Below are 19,388 nucleotides of genomic sequence, written 5' to 3'. Positions count from 1 at the left end.
TAAATGTATACAACGCCTTGGTTTGGACACTGGTTGTCCTTTAGTAGCCCTTGTGCCATGAACCCCCAAATTAATTTCATGCAGAAAGCCTGTTGTTGCCGGCAGTGGGAGGCCAAGTTCAGCTGTTGTCTGTGTTACGAACGTCAGTGGCAACCTGGGCAAAAGATTTCGGAAAACCACAGTTAAAATACTGCCCGTGAAAAGTTATCTCGCTGCTCCTCTTCAGTGTACCTGTAGAGAGTAGAAAAATAAGCAAATTCAACAGGATGGTTTAACCTAACATATTTTATCATTCTGGAATACACCATTTGCTGTGCTGACATCAGAAATGGACATCCAGCAAACTCGTGACAAGCTTGCCATATGAGCTTTCCACAGTGAGACAGGGTTTAGTAACTGGGACCGATCCGCAAAACATACACGTGCCAGAGGGAAATAGGAAAACAGTAATGTTTCGGCGCGGTGGTCTGATCACAATGATATAAAATGTGCGGGCTGATGTTTTATGTGGGGATGATGTTTTATAAAGATCATACATATATTTTTGGGAGATTGCCTCATGTCTGCTCTATTGCTTGAGAGTGCAGGGTTCTTACAGGCATGCGCTTTGGTGATGATTTTTCCGTCTACACAAGCCGCATCCCAGTCAGTAGCACGTCCAGAACTTCTATGGTACTCCGCTAATGCATTTTGAGGTGGCATTACCATGGGGACATCGTAGTAATGTTGCCTGACATGTGTGCTCAACCTTCCTATCTCATGTAGGGAGTGTAGCCATCAAATCAGGATGTCAGCTAGACAATGCCTGTCTGGGTAGTTGGCTTGCTTATTTGACGCCTTTACACATAAAAGGTGTCATATTTCGCTTGGAGGGTTGGGGCTCCTATGGCCGTGGTATGGGTGAAGCACTTGCCCGAATACTATTTGTCTGTGGCATTTGCATGGTGCTCATCCTTTCAAGCAAACTGCGGTGTACTGTATATGTAAAGGACCCAATTAAAGAAGCTTATTGCCCAGGTATCGTCTAGAACTCTTACTTAGAGGCACAAAGTAGGCGAAAGAATGTTCAAGTATAATATCTTGCTGAGAAGACTATTGAAGAGTTATAAGAAGTCATCAGTTTGTATGTCAATACTCAAGCGAAACACCACCAATTAGTAGTAACAATAAAATTGGCACCTGCCAGACCGAAAACATCGTGCCTCATGTGAAGGGAAGTAATGAATTAACAGTGTTGCAAGATAAGATGTTGCTTGAAAAAAACATATGCTCCTCCACTTATACGCAGAGTACAATAGTACACATCTCATGAGGAACTAAATTATGGAGAGCCCATTACGTTGCGAATGGTACTAAGCTACCATAAACACTCCAAGGCCGTGGTCATGTATGGGCTACTGCCATAAACTTGGGATCTGATAATCCGGAAAACTTAGAAGAAATTGCAAACAGAACTGCATTTCACGTGTATAAATTTTAATGCGTGGCATGTTCCTTGGGGAGTTGCCAGATGACTGCTGCCTGTTGCTATCATTATTATGATCTTCCAGCATGCATTGCTGTGCAGTTTTGTGCCATTTAAAGCAAAATTGAGATGCCTGCACGAAGTGGGCGGCAATGGCCAATCATGAAGCAATGCCGGCAGGGTGGGCTAGGAAGGGCATCACTTCGGCTCGTCTGTTCTTGGATTTTGAATTTGTCGCATGTTGTAACCCCGGACATGGTTGGTGTTTAAAATTTTAAAGTTATAGAAATTTGGAATGCAGTGAATGGATCCGAAGACTATTTCATTTACGAGGGTAGTGAGGAGCCAGGCCCGAGCAATGACGACAGCAGTAGCACCTTTAGGTTACCTGCATCTAAATAAACAGATATGGCATCAGCCTGTATAGCACAGTAAAGCAGTTTTACTGGAATATTGTTGGAAAATTGAACTTATAGATGCTGCTTTTGTGTAAGGGCTGTGCCCTGACAAAGTTAAAAAAAAAGTTGTTGACAATGAAGGAAAGACTACAAGGATAGAGCTTCCATAATTGTATCATTCTGACTAATAGTTCGGGTGCACTGTCGTTACTCTCTTCGTGGCACCTTCATTCCATCGCTGGGCAGCTGGCACCATTTACGGAGACTTCTAACTAGATGTGCCAAGCAGATTCATTGTAATTTATAAAATTGTTTTTTTCCTTGACTTTCGATGCTGAAAGTTGACAGTTGCGTTAGAAATGTGCCTTAAATAATGAATGTTAACAATACACTATGTTGTAAGAGAAAACCAATAACTGCAAGCAGTGACTGTATCCCTCTGTGTAGGCATCAAGGGTGTGTTTTGGCTCCGTAGCTCCCGCACCATTGTCAAAAAAAGTTTTCACTGAGTTTAGTAGAGTGTATACGGTATTCTGTGTGGTGTCGCACAAATGGCATTAAAGCTTCAGGCATTTGATATCTAGTGTTTTTTGTCTTTTTTTTTCTTGTTTGGTCCGTGCACTAGAATCAATGTGTGTAATGGTGCTCTTACAGGTGGCAGATCCCTACAGATGGATGGAAGACCCAGACAGTGAAGAAACCAGAGCCTTCGTTGATGCTCAGAATGCTGTCACAACACCCTTCTTAGAGCAGTGCAAGGACAGAGTGAAGATTAAAGAGCGGTGAGCATTTTTTGTGTGGACACGTTGAAAAGAGAGAGTGCGCGACTTACTCCTCAGACATCCCACCTAGTTTTTCTTTTTTTATCAAGGCACACATGCTAGCTTTACTAATCGGGGGGATATATCTTCATAAAGACCTTGCCCACTCAACTTGGCTTCTGGGCAATATTTATCTTGTGCACCGTTACGTTTCTAAGCTTCCATGCATGCCCTCTTGCCTTGTACCCCTTCTCGACTAGAAATAATTTTTTATGGCTATTGTTATCAACTCCTAAACCAGGGAAATAACTGCTAGGAGCATTGCCTTCTTTTAAGAATGTAATCGACTATACGAGATCCTTATAAATACAAACAAGAAACAGTGATGCCATCAAGTTTAAAGAGATCGTGAACACCCATTTCAAGGTTACGCCTCTCGCTTTCATTTCCGTCACTTGCTGTAGTGTCCCAAGTCTCATTTCAAGTTTTTGTTGTATGTTTGGCCCGAGAGATGACCACTTGTAGCCGTTAGTTCCATGAAGCATGTCTGTGAATGACTAGTATATGTTAAAGGGACACTGAGGAAAGCTCCATCCGATTTTACGGCATGAACTGTTCTTGGCAGCCCACCCTTGGCAGCTGTGTGGCCGAAGTCCGTAGAATTTGGCTCCAATCCAGGCATCCAATAGATGAAGAAAACAAAAGGAAGGGGAGAAAATAGAGGGGCGTATGTTTAGGAGCCATATGTTTGAAGTTTGCTTTTACAGATCTTAGTGAGCGCATTTCCCATGCTGCTACATACAGAATTTCGTTCATTTTGGACGATACAAATTTCAGGTGATAAGAATATTTTTCCCGATCCCACAACATTCTTATCGAGATTCTGCTGTACTTGAATTAAGCTTCCAGTAGATCTTCAAGATAGTATGTTTTAATTGGCTGGTGAGTCGGGATGCATGCAAACAATTGCTTTTTGCCCCGAGTTAATACACTAAACCATTTTATTCAAGCAAGAGAAGTGCATGAGTGATGTTTTTGTGTTGTACAGTATTTCTTTTTTTCTTTTTTGGCCAGGCTACGGCAGTTGTATGACTACCCTCGCTTCGGGTGTCTTAAGAAACATGGCAAGCGTTACTTCTGCTACATGAACACTGGGCTACAAAACCAAAGGTGCGTGTGGGTTGTATGCATCTTTGAATACTACAGCTCTGCATGCTGGCATTGTTTGCCCGCGGATATACCTGCCTCGTGTGATCACACAGTGTGACGAGGTCTTTGCTGTGGGGCGAGGTCTGTGACAGCAGTGCAGACAAAACTGGCAACTTTCTGCTGCTTGGAGCAGCTACTGCTACTGCATTGCTACTGCATTGTAGTGTTAAGTATGAGCCAAAGTGCAGTACTTCTCCAACTTGTATAGCTTTTTGGTGGGTACTAGCTTACTAAAGAGAAAATTTGGGCTGGCTAGTTAATACATGGCAAAAAGTAAACTTTATGAAACAGTGCAGGGGTGAGAAGAAGTAAGAGAAGACAGCAACGAAGAGCTGTCTAGCGACAGAATGTTTATTGGCTACCTCTGTATGCACGGCCAATGAAAAGGCAGGAAAATACAAAACACAGGCATGCCGCCGCGGTGGCTCAGTGGCTATGGTGCTCAGCTGCTGACCCAAAAGACGCGGGTTCGATCCCGGCCGCGGCGGCTAGAATTTCTTTGGAGGAGAAATTCTAGAGGTCCGTGTACTGTGCGATGTCAGTGCACGTTAAAGAACCCCAGGTGGTCGAAATTTCCGGAGCCCTCCACTACGGCGTCTCTCATAGCCTTAGTCGCTTTGGGACGTTAAACCCCATAAACCAACCAACACAAAACACAGGCAAAAAAAGCTTTTCTTGGCCTGGTGATTGCTCACTACAATGATTTCTCTCTTGTTCACGTTCCAGCGTCCTGTATGTGCAGGATTCCCTTGAGGCTGAGCCGCGGGTTTTCTTCGATCCCAACGAACTGTCTGAAGATGGAACTGTGTCCGTCAGCTGCACCAGTTTCTCTGAGGATGGTGAACTGTTTGCATATGGCCTCAGCTACAGTGGCTCTGACTGGATAAAGATATATGTATGTTTGAGTCTTATATTTGGAGTCAACTTTTTTTTTTGGCCAGCGAGGGGTGCGAGTTTCGGAGTCATACGCGGCAGTATGCCGTATACCTTCCACTTCATGACCTTTGTAAAGTTTTTTTAGGACATGTTCACGAAATGTTCTGTGTAATTTGCACACCTCCTTTTTGAAGCCTTAATTTTAGGAAAAGAATTGTGCAAATTGCGCGAGTAAATACATAGCACAAGAGTGATGCACATAGTCCCTCTCCTACATCACATGGGCACTGCCGAGGGGAGAGCCCTGCCTCCTAAAGGTGTGCAAATAGAAAATTTTTTGATAACTCCACTATTTAGAAAATACTGAAATATCAGACCAAATGCTAACTACGTCCCATTCCAAAAGAATGACACAGAGGGTGAGTGAAGGCAATTTGATCTTCACAGTGAGCTTATGCTGCGTGATGTAAACTTGACGAGACAGACACCAGGCTTGCCTTGTTTTGTACTGAATAGCCTTACAAAGCAAGTTGCTGATTTACACTCTTAAAGACTAATTACTGCTTGTAGGCTGAAGTAAATGGAACCACAATGTGTGAATGGGCTCTAGTATATAATGGTAAAACTGTATGTGCTTTGCGATATCTGTGCATGTTGAACCACAGGTGGTCCAAATCAAATCGGAGCTCTCTACTGCAACATCCCTCATGGCGCATGTGTCACTTCAGGACATTAAAGGTGCACTGAAGAGGAATCTGAACTCGTATTTTTACCGCTGAAAAACTATCTACACGTTCCAAGCGTTCTTGGAAACTTCGAATTATTGCCCTGTGCGGCCAATGTCCCTCATTTAAATCGCATTAGCGTTGGGCGCCCGCCTTTTTTTTTCCCGCAAACGATGGGAGGAGTCGACCAACCTTTCACCCAGTCCCGTGGCGGCTTGCTGCTCTGCGATCGGCAGAGTGATACGTAGTGATCGGTGAAAACAAAGAGTCCACGCATATTTTTATTTCCGTGGGCCTAATTTGCAGCTATGTAGTCCCTGACTAGACCTGTTTATTCACGGAAACCTAAGAGAAACAAAATGAAAGCGAAAGCAAAGTCGCCACGTGACTGCATGAAAGGCACTCTATGCGTTGGTCGACTCCTCCCACCGTATGCGGGAAACTAAAAAAAAGGAAGGGGAGCCGGACATTAATCTGATTAAATTAGAGAAATCGGCCGCACAGGGCAAAAAATAGCAATTTCTAAGAATGCTGGGAACGTGTAGATCGAGTCGCCACGGCAAAAAGACGAGTTCAGAATCCTATTCAGTGCACCTTTAAACCCCACATGCAATACAATGCAATAGAGTAAAATAAACAGTGTAACAAGGATCGCATGGGGCAATGCAACAGAGTAAAATAGACAGTGTAACAAGGATCGCATGGGTCTGTCTATGGCCACAGGTGACTATTCTGAAGCAGTGTGAACATTTGCTACTGTCATCATTCATCCAAAGCAGTCATGCAACCTGTGTGACTCACTAGTATGAATGCACTGAAAATGAGTCAATGAAAAGGGTTTTGAATGGACTGAGGACGCACTCTTCGCTGAGTGCTGAGAGCAGAGTTAAAAGATCAGAGGAAAGTTAGAGAAAAGATAAGACGCGCGTGGCAGCAACAAATGCGTCCACTGGAGCGGACGCTGCTGAAAAAACAGATAAGCGGGTGAGGCCGCGCTCGCCGAAGCGAGGACAGCGGCGTCCACGGCGCTTTTTGTGTTGCTGCGTTCCGACACTACAAGACAGATGGCGGCACAGAACTGTCTGCAGCTATTTTTCTTTTGAATGTTTCCTAAATAAAACGTTTTTTCTCGCGCCCGTTTCATCGAGATTTCGCCGCGAAAAGAGGGGCCTGGGGGGGGGGGGTCAGTTTAGATTTTTCGAATCTAAGCACCCCCTCTCACTTTGGGCATCGCGATCGTGAAAAAAAGAGGGTGCTTAGAATCGAGTAAATATGGTAATAGGGGGTGGTAGAGAGTCAGGCGAGTGGTTATGATTAGGAAGTTTGTGGGGATAAGATGGCTGCAGCTGACACAGGACAGTTTTAATTGGACGGATATGGGAAGTGCCTTTCTCCTGCAGTACACATAGTTGGGCTGATGGTGATGGACACATGTATGGTGAATTTTGGTGAGGTAACCGATGACAAGACAAATTACGCTTGGAGAGGCATGCAAATGACTCTCAGGGCTGCAACTGAGCTCTTTGGAGGCTGAGCACACAGTATCACCTGACGAGAAGATGAAAAGAATGCAAGGATAAATTGTGTTTGCTCAGTGTGGGCATCAGCTCCGAACTTTTGTTTTGCTTGCAGTGCAATTCTTGGGGTACTGGAACAATTGAGTGCAGGACGGTACTAGTCATGGGCAATGCACATGTAGTTCTGGACTGAAAATTGGAGAGGCCCCAGTGTTTGATGACGTGGCTACCAATCTATGCCTGAGGTGAACAAACGGGGTGGAGGCAGAATAGCTGTGTTCAGGCAACAGCTGGCCGTGGGTCCCACAACTGGGATTGCATTGAAAAAATTTTTATTCCTGCAAAACTGGCCCGCAATGTGTGCAGCCTGTGTTAATGAGGATGAACTTTTCGTTCACAGATCAAGCGAGTAGCCACAGGTGAAAACTTTCCGGAGGTGCTGGAGCGGGTTCGATACACGGACATGTCCTGGACGCATGACAACAAGGGCTTCTTCTACGGGGTATGGGCATCTGCTCTCTTTTTTTTTTGAGGGTATCACAAGTAACGGTGGTTGAACGCTAACATATATCAGCTGAGAAAAGGGCCCTACTGCTGTTAAAGGTTTAATCTGTGAACCTGTGGAAAACAACTGAAATGAAATGCTTTTCGATAATGTCAGCAAATACTTTAAACTTGTCAGCTGCATGCTGCTTTTGAAGCTTGCTCTTTTCACAAGCTGCCAAGAGGAGCCCATGTGTCGCTTTAACCAGGCTCGCTTCAGATGCTTACCGCCTTTATACATATTTGTGGTGATGCAGTCACTGACGTGTTGCTGCTGAATACATAGTAGTGCCTCCTGTTCTAAGCAGTAAATGTAGTTCGTTTTTAGATGTTTTAGATGTATTTGTATGTGAAGAGTGGAAGGGTGGAGTACTGATGTTACTGTGTGGTGTAAACAGACTACTTTTCTGTAGTAACTTTGGAGTGGCCCTTAGTTCCTTTTTATCACAGTAAGGCTTTGCACTCTGATTGTACACAATGTGGCAGAAATATTTTATGCAGAGAGATATGGTAGTAACGTGAGCTGCCTTGCCGTGGCCCTTGCAGAAGTACCCGGACTCTGTCCAACGAGCCGATGGCACGGGGACGGACAAGGCCCAGGACCAGAAGCTGTACTACCACCGTGTGGGCACACCCCAGTCGGAGGACGTTCTGTGCGCCGAGTTCCCCGAGAAGCCCCAGTGGAGGGTGTGAGTGCTGACAAAGGGGCCGGCCCTTGGGTCTTATTGTCACCCTTTCTCCTTGCGCACAGTGGAGTCACTTGCCCGGTTTGCATGCAGCTGGCAGAAATCTGCCATTGTGCACTGCAGTATACACTCTTGGATGAAAGGGGGATTCTTTTGTCTTGCCAGAAAGGAATGTGCACTTGTTTCCTTGGTGCAAAGATGTGGTAGCAGCAGCTGCACCGCACCACATCCCCCGCTCTCCCGAGTGCACCTGCATTTAGCCCTGCTGAGCAACATTTTCTTTGGGCAGGGGCGAGATGCCGCAATGCATTCCACATTCCAGCCATAGGTGTGCTTTATTTTCATGCATCTGTGCCAGCGACACTTTATTTTGCTATGCTGTGTGGGCTGCGGTTGCTGCAAGTCTAGCTGATATAGCATATTGCAGCAGCTACAAGGGGCATTCTGTGAGGTTTGGCTCCTTTCTTACTAAGTGGTAGACATGAGAGATGTTATATTTAAAAAAAAATGTTTGGACTGTCCTTTTTCTTAGACGAGGAACACTTTTTGATAAGCAGTCGATGCCAGATGTATCGAACTTGAAGGGGATCACAAAATAGTTCGACATGTGGATAATTGGATGTATTAAAATGGTTGCAGATAAGCTCTGTGTAAACTCTATGCAAGGACACACGGAACCCATGCTAGTTATGCGCTTCCTGCTGCAACATACCTCCCACCAGCATGCTGGTTGTGCACCGTTCTCTAAGGGTTGTTAGGCTTAACCTGCTTTGCATCAAAGCCACAGCAGCTGAGGTTTTTTCTTTATAATAAATAAATGCACCTTCGCACAGAGCACCCAACTTGCATAAATGTTAAACACGCTTTGTCCTTAGCTTCAACATCTAAATGCATAAGCTTCGAGCACTGCTGGACCTGCAGTGCATCGAGAACTGAGATCCTACCACATCTCGTGCATTGTGGTGCATATTGATTGCAATAAGTACATTTTGGGCCAGGTTGCGCACAGTGACTGCTGTAGTATTCAGCTGCTAGGGACACGTGTAGTCCACTTTTTACATTAGATGTACGGGACTTTGCCTTTAGGGTTATCGCCAGTGCCATTGCTGTTTGCACGTTTGTAAGTCGAATGAGAATGGTATGAGCAGCATTTAACCTGTGGCTAGGAGGTGTCGGAGCTGCCGCAATAGGTCGGACCCTTTTCGTGTAACCGAACCAAAATTAGTTGCCTGTCGGTCAGCCGAAAGCAAGTTTTCCTGGCAGGAGGCATAGAAAACTGAATTTTACTGTTGGAAAATGCTGAGAGCTGGGATTGCCAATGGCAGCTCGATGTGCTTTTTGCTTCTGTTTGTCAAGGGGTGGCCAGGTGAGCGACTGTGGCAACTATGTGGTTGTGACCGTGGAGGAAGGATGCAAGGACAACCAGCTCTATGTTGCTGACATCAGCAAGCTCCCCAACGGCATCAAAGGTAAGCGCAAAGGGACGGAAAGCATAGGTGTTCACTGATTTTTTGCCTTGGTCTTATACCCCTGTCACACTAGCAAATTTAATGTCATTCGAATCGAATGACATTAGCACCTAATGTCATTAATCGACTGCTACACGGGAACATGTAATGTCATTAGGTTCGAATGACATTCGCCATCGAATGAGTTAGGGGAACTCATTCGCATTCGATCTCGAACCGAATGCGTACTCTGGACACCAGATACGCAGCAGGAACAAGCGACACGAAAAAATAATGTGCACACTGCCAAATGTGGAAAGTGCATTCATTTAGTTCTGCTAAAAAAAGTTAATGTTGGTGTGAATCTGTTTACACTACAGGCTGTCGTGGATAGCTATTACTCTCGGTCTCAGCAGCCCACAGCAGCGGGCGAGCGTGAAGCAGCGTCTTTCCCACGACCGTCGGCCATTTTGGGATGCGTGATTCTTGCTGGTTGGCGTGTCATGTTCGTTAGGCTCGAAGGTACTTAAAGACGTAACTGAGCAGTTCACCTTTTGGAAGTCATTTGCAAGCTCCGCGCGCCGCCATATCAGCCATTTTGTTTGTTTACATTTATCGGATTTGTGGTTGACTTTGTACTTGGCTTGGCTTTTGATGGCTAAAGTAATGCAGAATGGCCGCAAATAATATTTTAAGCTTATAATGCGGCACACAAATGTTCTCACCCGCTTTTGAAACACTGCAAACAATTTCTAACATCTTTTATGCGCGCTGATGTTGTTCAGTTGGGCTATTCTTTTTTCGCTGATCGTCGATGCCGTCATATTCGAATGGCATTATTTTTTCCCGTGTAGCACCGAAAGAGACCAAATGACATTCGATGCATCGAATGCCATTAGGTTCGAATGACATTAAATTTGCTAGTGTGACAGGGGTATTACCCATTTTATTATGCTTACACTTCCCTCTCTCGTGCCACCATGCAGACAAGTTGGAGCTGAAGTGCCTGGTTGGCAGGTTTGAAGCTGAGTACGACTACATCACAAATGAGGGCACTGTGTTCACCTTCCGCACCAACAAGAACCGACCTCGCTATGGCCTTGTCAACATTGACTTGGCGGACAGTGCCGAGGTGAGGCCTCCATTGAGAATCGGGTGGATGAGCTGACTGACGTGGAGCACCAAGTCAGATAGCTGTGTGGCAGTGGCGTGGCAGGGTAGCAACAAGTGCTCCCGGGATCGGGCTTGATCACGAGTATTTGTTCTGTCAAGATGAGAGCCATGGGCTCCTTGTGAGGAATCAGAAGTCTGACATTCGAATGACGTAAGGAACAAAAAATTCATGGCTGTGATTGGACACACTCCTGATGGGTTGTAAATATTCCCATTTCCCATCTGCCTACCTCTCTTTCCCCTTCCCCAGTGCAGAGTAGCAGGCCAGATAAATGATCCTTCAGGCTGACCTCTCTGCCTGTCTCTCAGATAAACCTCAAATGGCAGCTGGAGCTTCAGAGCGGTGATGAAAGTGTGACTTTTGAAAGGCTATGAGTGCCTGGCCCTTTCTTCAAGATAAAACATGTTGGCACTAACATGCTGTCTAGCTGCCGCAGTGGGTCAGTGGTTACGGCGTTTGGCTACTGACCCGAAAGACACAGGTTCGATCCCAGCTGCAGCAGTCGCATTTTGGTGGAGGCGGAACGCTAGAGGTTTGTGTACTGTGCGATGTCAGCGCGCATTAAAGAACCCCAGGTGGTCGAAATTTCCGGAGCCCTTCACTACGACGTCCCTCATAGCCGGAGTCGCTTTGGGGCGTTAAACCCCCAATAATTACCTGCTGTCTGCTTCTAAGTGCTGCCCCTCTTGCTTTGATTTCAACTACTCTGGAATTGTACAAGTACTTTAGCAAAATGTTGTACGCCATAGCCAATGATCTTAAGTACAGTTAAGTTTTTATTGCTGTAGCCTGAGTGCCTTCTTGTTATAATTCATGTCACTTTTTTGGTGGTGCCACAGATTGTTATTAGTGGATCCCAGCTATTATGTGGCTGCATTAACTGATATTTTTCTTCTTTACTTCTATGGAAGCAGGTCATTCTTTAAGATAATATTATGTCATTGTCTGTATCCTGGTGGCAGAGGTTTTAAGAAGCTGATAAACTAGGCTTCACAACCTTGAATTTCAAATTGTTTTCAGCATCGGTATGAAGGCGCAAGCAGTAAATTATTAGACTGCTTACAAAACTGCGGCAGCTGAGAGAATTAGGGGCAGCTTTCTCTGCTAAGTGCGCCAGTAGTAAATCCGTCTTTTTCCTTTTGAAACTATAGTCAGTTTTCTGGGTGGTTTCTTGAAAGCAGCACCTTACGTCTTCCCAAGATTTTCAGGGGTTAAACATAGTGGTAACAAAATGCATTATCTTCTGTTGAATGTAGATCTTTTCGCCCCGAAGATTCTTGCCCGTGAGTATTTCACTTGATGCAACAAACTTTAATAGTAGCTAAAGAGTTGTTGGGGTGTGGAATTTCTTTTTAATCAAGTAGCCTTAGAAGGGGCTCCGAAGAGCCCCTTTGTCCAAAAGTGTGTGATGAGAGACACCTTGCTGACTGTAGGTTGCCTTGTAATTGAAGTTGTCGTGAAACTTTTTTTTTTCGAAGAAACTAAACGCACAGGATTTGGCTTTTGTTGTTTCCCTTCACCTGTCCCTATGGCAGCGTCGTCCTACTTGCCAAAGGTCTAGCAGGTGCCCATGTTATGTGCTTGGGTCCCACAGCTGCCTTGGGCTGTGGGGGTTTGCTGACGGCAATAGTTAGTTCATGCACTGACTCCCCTCTTGCATAGTAGACGAGGTGCAGTGCTCTTTTTTTGTGAACACTGTGTGCCATGTACGACTGCGGTGTAGTCTACCTGTTGAGTGCGGCAGCTCACTGCACTCAGGGGTGCATTCAGGGCCCTTTTGTTGGAGAGGTTGTGGTAAATATGTATTAAAATAGCACTACTTCCTGTGCTGTAAGGAAGTGCTTGCATTGTAGGTAGCCATTTGCATTGAAGTGAAATATATCTTCATTGTGCTTTTATTTCTTAGGTACTGTTGAGCATTGCAAAAAAGCGGTGTAATTTTTGTTTCTTTATAAACTATAAGTTGTCACTGGCTTGCATCATAGATTATTTTTAAAGCCAGATACATAAAATTTCTTGATGCATTCCTAGTCCATACAATTTCCCAGCTCATAATTGCTCAGAACTGTGAGCAGTAAAAGTGTCCCATACAGTTGCAGATTTCTTTCTTCTGGTTAATGCGTTCCCAGATAAATATTTTTTTTTTCATGTATTTTAAAATTTTGTAAAATTATTGTCCTATGGTATGTTCAGTGACAAACATAAGGTGCAAAAACATACAGGCAGGCTGAACCTGATGTGTGGCATGAAGAGACGCACGGTGCCATGACTTTGCAGCACCTTAATGCACGGGGGTGAAGCATCCAAAAATGACAAACGCTAGGAGAGCTTAGCTAACTTTTGCAATAGCCGCCATAGATTGGATGCATTGTGAAATTTCTTCCGTGCTAAGGACAGTACAAATGCGGACGGAATTTTGCAAGCCCTAGAAAAAGGACTCTGCAGGCCTTGTGCCGACAGATGCTTGTTGACATTTTAGAAAGAGAGTTAAGGCCATTTTACCTCGTTCCTCTAATTTTTTGCAAAATCTTGGTGGATTTGAATCGGTTGCTTTCTCAGATAATGTCTTTTCCCTCTTATTTGAACTCAACACTGAGCTCAAGAAGAAAGCTCACTGATATTAAACTAGCTTCACCTTATCTTCTGTTTTGTTACTTGACACCTATTCACACCTTATGCAGCTGCTTTTTTCTTCTGTACACAGCTGTGCCACAGTTATGTGCCATCTGCCAAAATGCAGGGTGCAGCTAGTTGCCTTTGGCTTCTTAAAACGCAGTGCAGAGATCTTTGAATAAAACTGAACTGAACTGAACTTGTCGCATGACAAAACTACTGTGCTGTTTCTCCTGAAATCATTTTTTGTTCAATTTGTTAGGCTTCATGACTTGTTCCAGTGGTTTAAAAATCATTTCAGTCTGTTGCATTGTTTGAGAGCTCATTTTGGAACTGAAGCTCACAGACTGAGTGATGTGTGCATGTGTTGTTTTGCGTTTTCCATCCGTTCTAGAGCTAGTTATTAGTGTTTCAGCACTGTGCCCATTGAACAGTCGTATTTCATTGAAATAGGTAACAGCGTATGATAGTTGCCTTTGGCTTCTTAAAACGCAGTGCAGAGATCTTTGAATAAAACTGAACTGAACTGAACTTGTCGCATGACAAAACTACTGTGCTGTTTCTCCTGAAATCATTTTTTGTTCAATTTGTTAGGCTTCATGACTTGTTCCAGTGGTTTAAAAATCATTTCAGTCTGTTGCATTGTTTGAGAGCTCATTTTGGAACTGAAGCTCACAGACTGAGTGATGTGTGCATGTGTTGTTTTGCGTTTTCCATCCGTTCTAGAGCTAGTTATTAGTGTTTCAGCACTGTGCCCATTGAACAGTCGTATTTCATTGAAATAGGTAACAGCGTATGATTTTAGCACTAAGCCTGCATTAGGCTACTGGAGCCTTCACCAAGGCGGGTGGCATTGCAGGCCATGCTTAGCCATCTTGTTTTTACTCCATCGTGGCTTGTGTGCAGCGGCCTGAACTGCATTTTTTTTTTCCTTTGCAGGAGTCCTGGAAGGACCTCATTCTCCAGGATGAGAAAGATGTCCTCGACTGGGCAGCTTGTGTCAACAAGGATAAGCTGGTGGTGTGCTACCTGCGTGATGTCAAGGTAACACACGCTCCGTGTATTTCACCCTTTGGATTCCTTGAGCCACGTCATAGCACCAACTGCAGGTCGTTTTGAGCACTGGGATAGCTTCTGGACTGTGACATCAAAATTGCTCAATCTGTTATCATGACACAAGCCTTCCAAATAGTATACAGTCGAACCCGGATATATCGAATTCGAAGGGGATCGGAAAATAGTTCGATATAGCGAAAATTCGATATACAGATATAGGCTAAAACTGCACTCCCGATCATAACAAATTGTGGCTTACCGTTTGGAACAGCCGCGAATCACATAGTATGGGCGCGCAATGTGAAAGCGCTTTATTTCGCGGGAAAAAAAAATCACTAATTTTGGGCTGCTTTTTCCCCTGGGAAACGAAGTTCAAAACACTGGCCTCGATCTTCTCGAGACTGTCCAGGTGCGAGAGCACAGTGCCTTCCATTTCGCCGCAACAGCGCCGAATCAGGCTAACGCTGACGCCAGTTCAGTGGCTGCGCACGGACGCGTTTCTTCGACAACACAGTTGCCCTCGTCGTCGCTGGAGTCGGCGTCTTGAACGCCAGCTACCGCTTGAACTTCGCTGTCAGCGTTAAAGTCCTCAACAGTCACTTCGGACGGAACGGCGCCGAGAAAATTGGACAAGTCGCGAAACGCGTCGTCCAAGCACTCATCGTCATCTAAATCTTCCGGACATTCATCTCCGGCCACTTCAAGGCCTGCCTTGCCAAAACAGTTGGCTACTGGGGCCTGCTTCACATCGCGCGTTGAAACACAGGCACACACACAAAACAAAACACGCGAGGCGCAGATGGAGCGATAAGAGCGAAGCCTATGCGAGCGGCAGTCAACCCGGCTGCGAAGGAACGACAGAGGGAAAAGAAAGAGCAGGGAGAAAGATCGGCGCTCTGGGCTTCGGTTTTTTTTTTTTTTCTGAGCTCTCTCTTTTCCCCAGACCCACGATGTGCCCACGAGCGACCGTTTTCTCTCTCTCTCTTTCCCCAAGAAGCGTGGTCGCCGCGCGTCTCCATGCGGCGCTCTCTCTTCACTGATCTCCAATGACCTTGACGGAGCACACGCCGGCGGTACAGGAGGAGAGGAGGAGCGGGAAAGCTCGCGCCGGTGGGGCGCAAAAACGGGGAACAAAAAAAAAAAGGGCCCTGCGCCTGCTGACTGCGGAAATGCTCTCCGCTGAGGCGGCTGAGGACCGGACAGGAATGTCTTTGGGGAAAGCGCACCTTCCAGGGGCGCGGCGCGGCGTTCGATATATCCAATGTCCGGCGAAAATGGAATTCGATATACAACGCAACTGTCCTATACTTTTACATAGTATTTTCAAGGGGGTAATCTGTGTGTTCGATATAGCCAATAATTCGAAATATGCGGGTTCGATATATCCGGGTTCGACTGTACAAAACATTCAGTAGAATTGTCTGTATTGTCACGTTGTAGTGACGGCAGTCCAGCGGTCAGGAAGACACCAGAAATACTTGCAAACGAAGCTCTTTATTAGGGCTGACTTGCGCCCGCAAAAGAACTGAATCACTCGGTGGCGGCGTAAGCAACAAGCGTGCTCGTCAATCGTCGATCTACGAATGTCCGCCGCTCGCGGCATCGCTCAATTTAAAGGCGGCAAGGAAACTTCCAGATAACAGGACAAGATCATCTACAGTAATCTAGAAAAACCTAGATGCAGCCCTTCATGGCTGCGATCAATCGAGATTAGTCTGGTCGCTTCTCGCGCCACGAACGAAAGTGATAACAACCCTTTCCTGCAGCCTTGAGCGTGAACGAACAAACACTACAATGATACGTGGCATTACCCCCCTTCCAAAGAAGCATCGTCTCGATGCTTTAAAATGAAAATTCGAGTCCTTCAGCGTTCATAATATGGCTTCAGGCGTACGACATGCACGACTTCCGGGCGTGGGCGGCGTCGCTGAGATGTTGTCGTGCCGTCGGGGATGACTTCATAGTCGAGGTCACCGATGCGACGGAGAACCCTGTACGGGCCAAAGTAGCGTCGCAGCAACTTTTCGCTCAATCCGCGGCGGCGAACTGGCGTCCATATCCAAACCCGATCACCTGGCTTGTAATGCGTGTCTCGTCGGCGCAGATTGTAGCGTCGGGCGTCGGTGTGCTGCTGGTCTTGAATGCGAAGCCGTGCAAGTCGTCGGGCTTCCTCGGCGCGATGAAGGTAGGCGGCGACGTCGAGGTTGTCTTCGTCGGAAACGTGCGGGAGCATTGCGTCGAGTGTTGTTGTGGGCTTCCTGCCGTATACCAGCTGGAATGGAGTAAACCTGGTTGTCTCCTGGGTGGCAGTATTATAGGCGAAGATCACGTAGGGCAGAATAGAGTCCCACGTTTTGTGTTCGGCGTCGATGAACATGGAGAGCATGTCTGCGATGGTCTTGTTCAGACGCTCTGTGAGTCCGTTGGTTTGCGGATGATAGGCAGTTGTCCTCCGATGACTTGTCTGGCTGTACTTTAAAATGGCTTGCGTCAGTTCCGCTGTAAATGCTGTTCCTCTGTCTGTGATGAGCACTTCGGGGGCGCCGTGTCGCAGGAGAATTTGTTCGACAAAAAATTTTGCAACTTCTGTTGCGGTACCACTAGGCAACGCTTTTGCTTCGGCGTAGCGGGTCATGTAGTCGGTGGCCACGATGATCCACTTGTTACCTGATGATGAAGTAGGAAAGGGGCCGAGTAGGTCCATCCCGATTTGCTGAAAGGGCTTAGTTGGCGGTGGTATGGGGTTCAGGAGTCCGGCTGGTCTAGTCGGAGGCGTTTTGCGTCGTTGACACTCACGGCACGTTTTCACGTAATGCGAAACGTCGGTAGCTAGCCGCGGCCAATAGTACTTCTCCTGGATGCGGTGCAACGTGCGAGAAATCCCGAGATGCCCTGCAGTCGGCTCATCATGACATGCCTGCATAATTTCTTGCCTGAGATTTTTGGGCACGACAAGAAGATGCACTGTCCTGTTGGGCGCGAAGTTCTTCTTCAGAAGGACATTATTGTGAAGGACGAAGGACGACAGTTGGCGCTTGAACCCTCGGGGAGGCGATGCGGTCTTGCCTTGCAGATAATCAACCAGGCTTTGCAACTCAGGATCCGAGCGCTGCTGCTGCGCGAAACTGCTCGCGCTTACCGGTCCTAAGAAAGCGTCGTCGTCTTCCTCTTCCGGTGCTGCGTCGACGGGGGCTCGCGACAAGCAGTCTGCGTCGGAATGCTTGCGGCCAGATTTGTAGACTACAGTTATGTCGAATTCTTGAAGGCGCAGGCTCCAACGAGCAAGGCGGCCGGAGGGATCTTTCAAATTGGCTAGCCAGCACAGAGCATGGTGATCGCTCACAACCTTGAATGGTCGTCCGTACAGGTAGGGGCGAAATTTCGACGTGGCCCAAATAATGGCGAGACATTCTTTCTCAGTGGTCGAGTAGTTGGCCTCGGCTTTCGACAGTGAACGGCTAGCGTACGCGATAACCTTCTCCTGTCTGCCATTTTTCTGAACGAGGACCGCTCCTAAGCCCACACTGCTTGCATCGGTATGAACTTCGGTTTCGGCGTTTTCATCAAAGTGCCCGAGCACAGGAGGGGACTGTAAGCGGCGCTTCAGTTCGTTGAAAGCTTCCTCTTGCGGCCTTTCCCATTTAAAAGGCACGTCAGCCTTGGTAAGTTGGGTCAAAGGTTCAGCGATGCGCGAAAAGTTCTTGACGAATCGCCGGTAATAAGCGCATAATCCAAGGAATCTGCGTATAGCCTTCTTGTCATTAGGCTGTGGAAACTCTGCGATCGCAGCCGTCTTCTTGGGGTCTGGGCGAACTCCATCCTTGCTTACGACGTGACCAAGGAACAGCAGCTCCTCGTAAGCGAAGTGGCACTTCTCTCGTTTCAGTGTCAGGCCTGAAGACTTGATCGTTTCCAGCACTATCCGAAGCCTTCTGAGGTGGTCTTCAAAGCTTGAGGAGAAGACAACAACGTCATCTAAGTAGACTAGGCAAATCTGCCATTTCAAGCCTGCGAGCACCGTATCCATTACTCGCTGGAACGTCGCTGGGGCAGAGCAGAGGCCGAATGGCATCACCTGGAACTCGAAGAGTCCGTCTGGCGTGATGAACGCAGTCTTCTCGCGATCTCTTTCGTCGACTTCAATTTGCCAGTAGCCGCTCTTCAGGTCCATCGATGAGAAGTACTTAGCATTGCACAGCCGGTCCAGTGTATCGTCGATGCGGGGGAGGGGGTAGACATCCTTCTTCGTAATGTTGTTCAGGCGGCGGTAATCGACGCAAAAGCGAAGGGTGCCGTCTTTCTTTTTCACTAGGACGACCGGTGCTGCCCAGGGGCTCCTCGATGGCTGGATGACGTCGTCACGAAGCATTTCCTCAACTTGCTTGCGGATAGCTTGGCGTTCTAACGGCGATACGCGGTAGGGGCTCTGTCGCAGTGGTCGTGCGTGTTCGTCTGTGACAATGCGGTGCTTGGCAAGCCGGGTTCGTCGCACATTCGGTGCTGATGAGAAGCAATCGGTGTACCTTTGAAGAAGACTGCGTATTTGGTCTTGTCTGTTCCGGGGTAATGCTGGGTTGATGTCGAACGTGGGTTGATGGCCTTGTTCAGATAGTTCTGCAGGTTGGTCGGGTAGGGCAAATACGTCTCTGATGTCTGCCAGCTCGTCGAGGAAAGCGATCGTCGTACCTTTGTTTAGATGCCGGTATTCTTCGGTGAAGTTGGTTAGCAACACCTGGGCTCGGCCATTTCGGATTTCGGCGACTCCCCTCGCGACGCCCAATCCTCGATCCAGGAGTAACTGGGTGTTCCCCTCAATAACACCTTCGGCATTTTCGATGTCTCCAGTACCTATGCCGACGAGAACACTTGATCGGGGCGGCACGCTCAATGCTTCATCGAGGACGTTTAAGGCAACGT

General features: G+C 46.8%; 1 protein-coding gene across 1 annotated transcript in view; it reads left to right on the top strand.

Moving 5' to 3' along the window:
* Positions 1–19,388, top strand: part of LOC149371528 (prolyl endopeptidase) — a 43,021-nt gene that overhangs the window by 1,679 nt on the left and 21,954 nt on the right. Inside the window, exons 2-9 of the mRNA XM_089565786.1 lie at positions 2,518–2,645; positions 3,699–3,794; positions 4,560–4,728; positions 7,352–7,453; positions 8,041–8,183; positions 9,537–9,649; positions 10,615–10,760; positions 14,355–14,459. Of these exons, the coding sequence (XP_089421912.1) occupies positions 2,518–2,645; positions 3,699–3,794; positions 4,560–4,728; positions 7,352–7,453; positions 8,041–8,183; positions 9,537–9,649; positions 10,615–10,760; positions 14,355–14,459 (1,002 nt within the window). The remainder of the gene's footprint in view (positions 1–2,517; positions 2,646–3,698; positions 3,795–4,559; positions 4,729–7,351; positions 7,454–8,040; positions 8,184–9,536; positions 9,650–10,614; positions 10,761–14,354; positions 14,460–19,388) is intronic.

Source organism: Amblyomma mixtum, chromosome 1 (assembly GCF_055824585.1).
Source record: "Amblyomma mixtum isolate Tamu chromosome 1, ASM5582458v1, whole genome shotgun sequence".
Taxonomy (NCBI): Eukaryota; Metazoa; Arthropoda; class Arachnida; order Ixodida; family Ixodidae; genus Amblyomma; species Amblyomma mixtum.
Note: the sequence above shows the minus strand (reverse complement) of the source record. Positions and strands in the feature narration are given on the sequence as shown.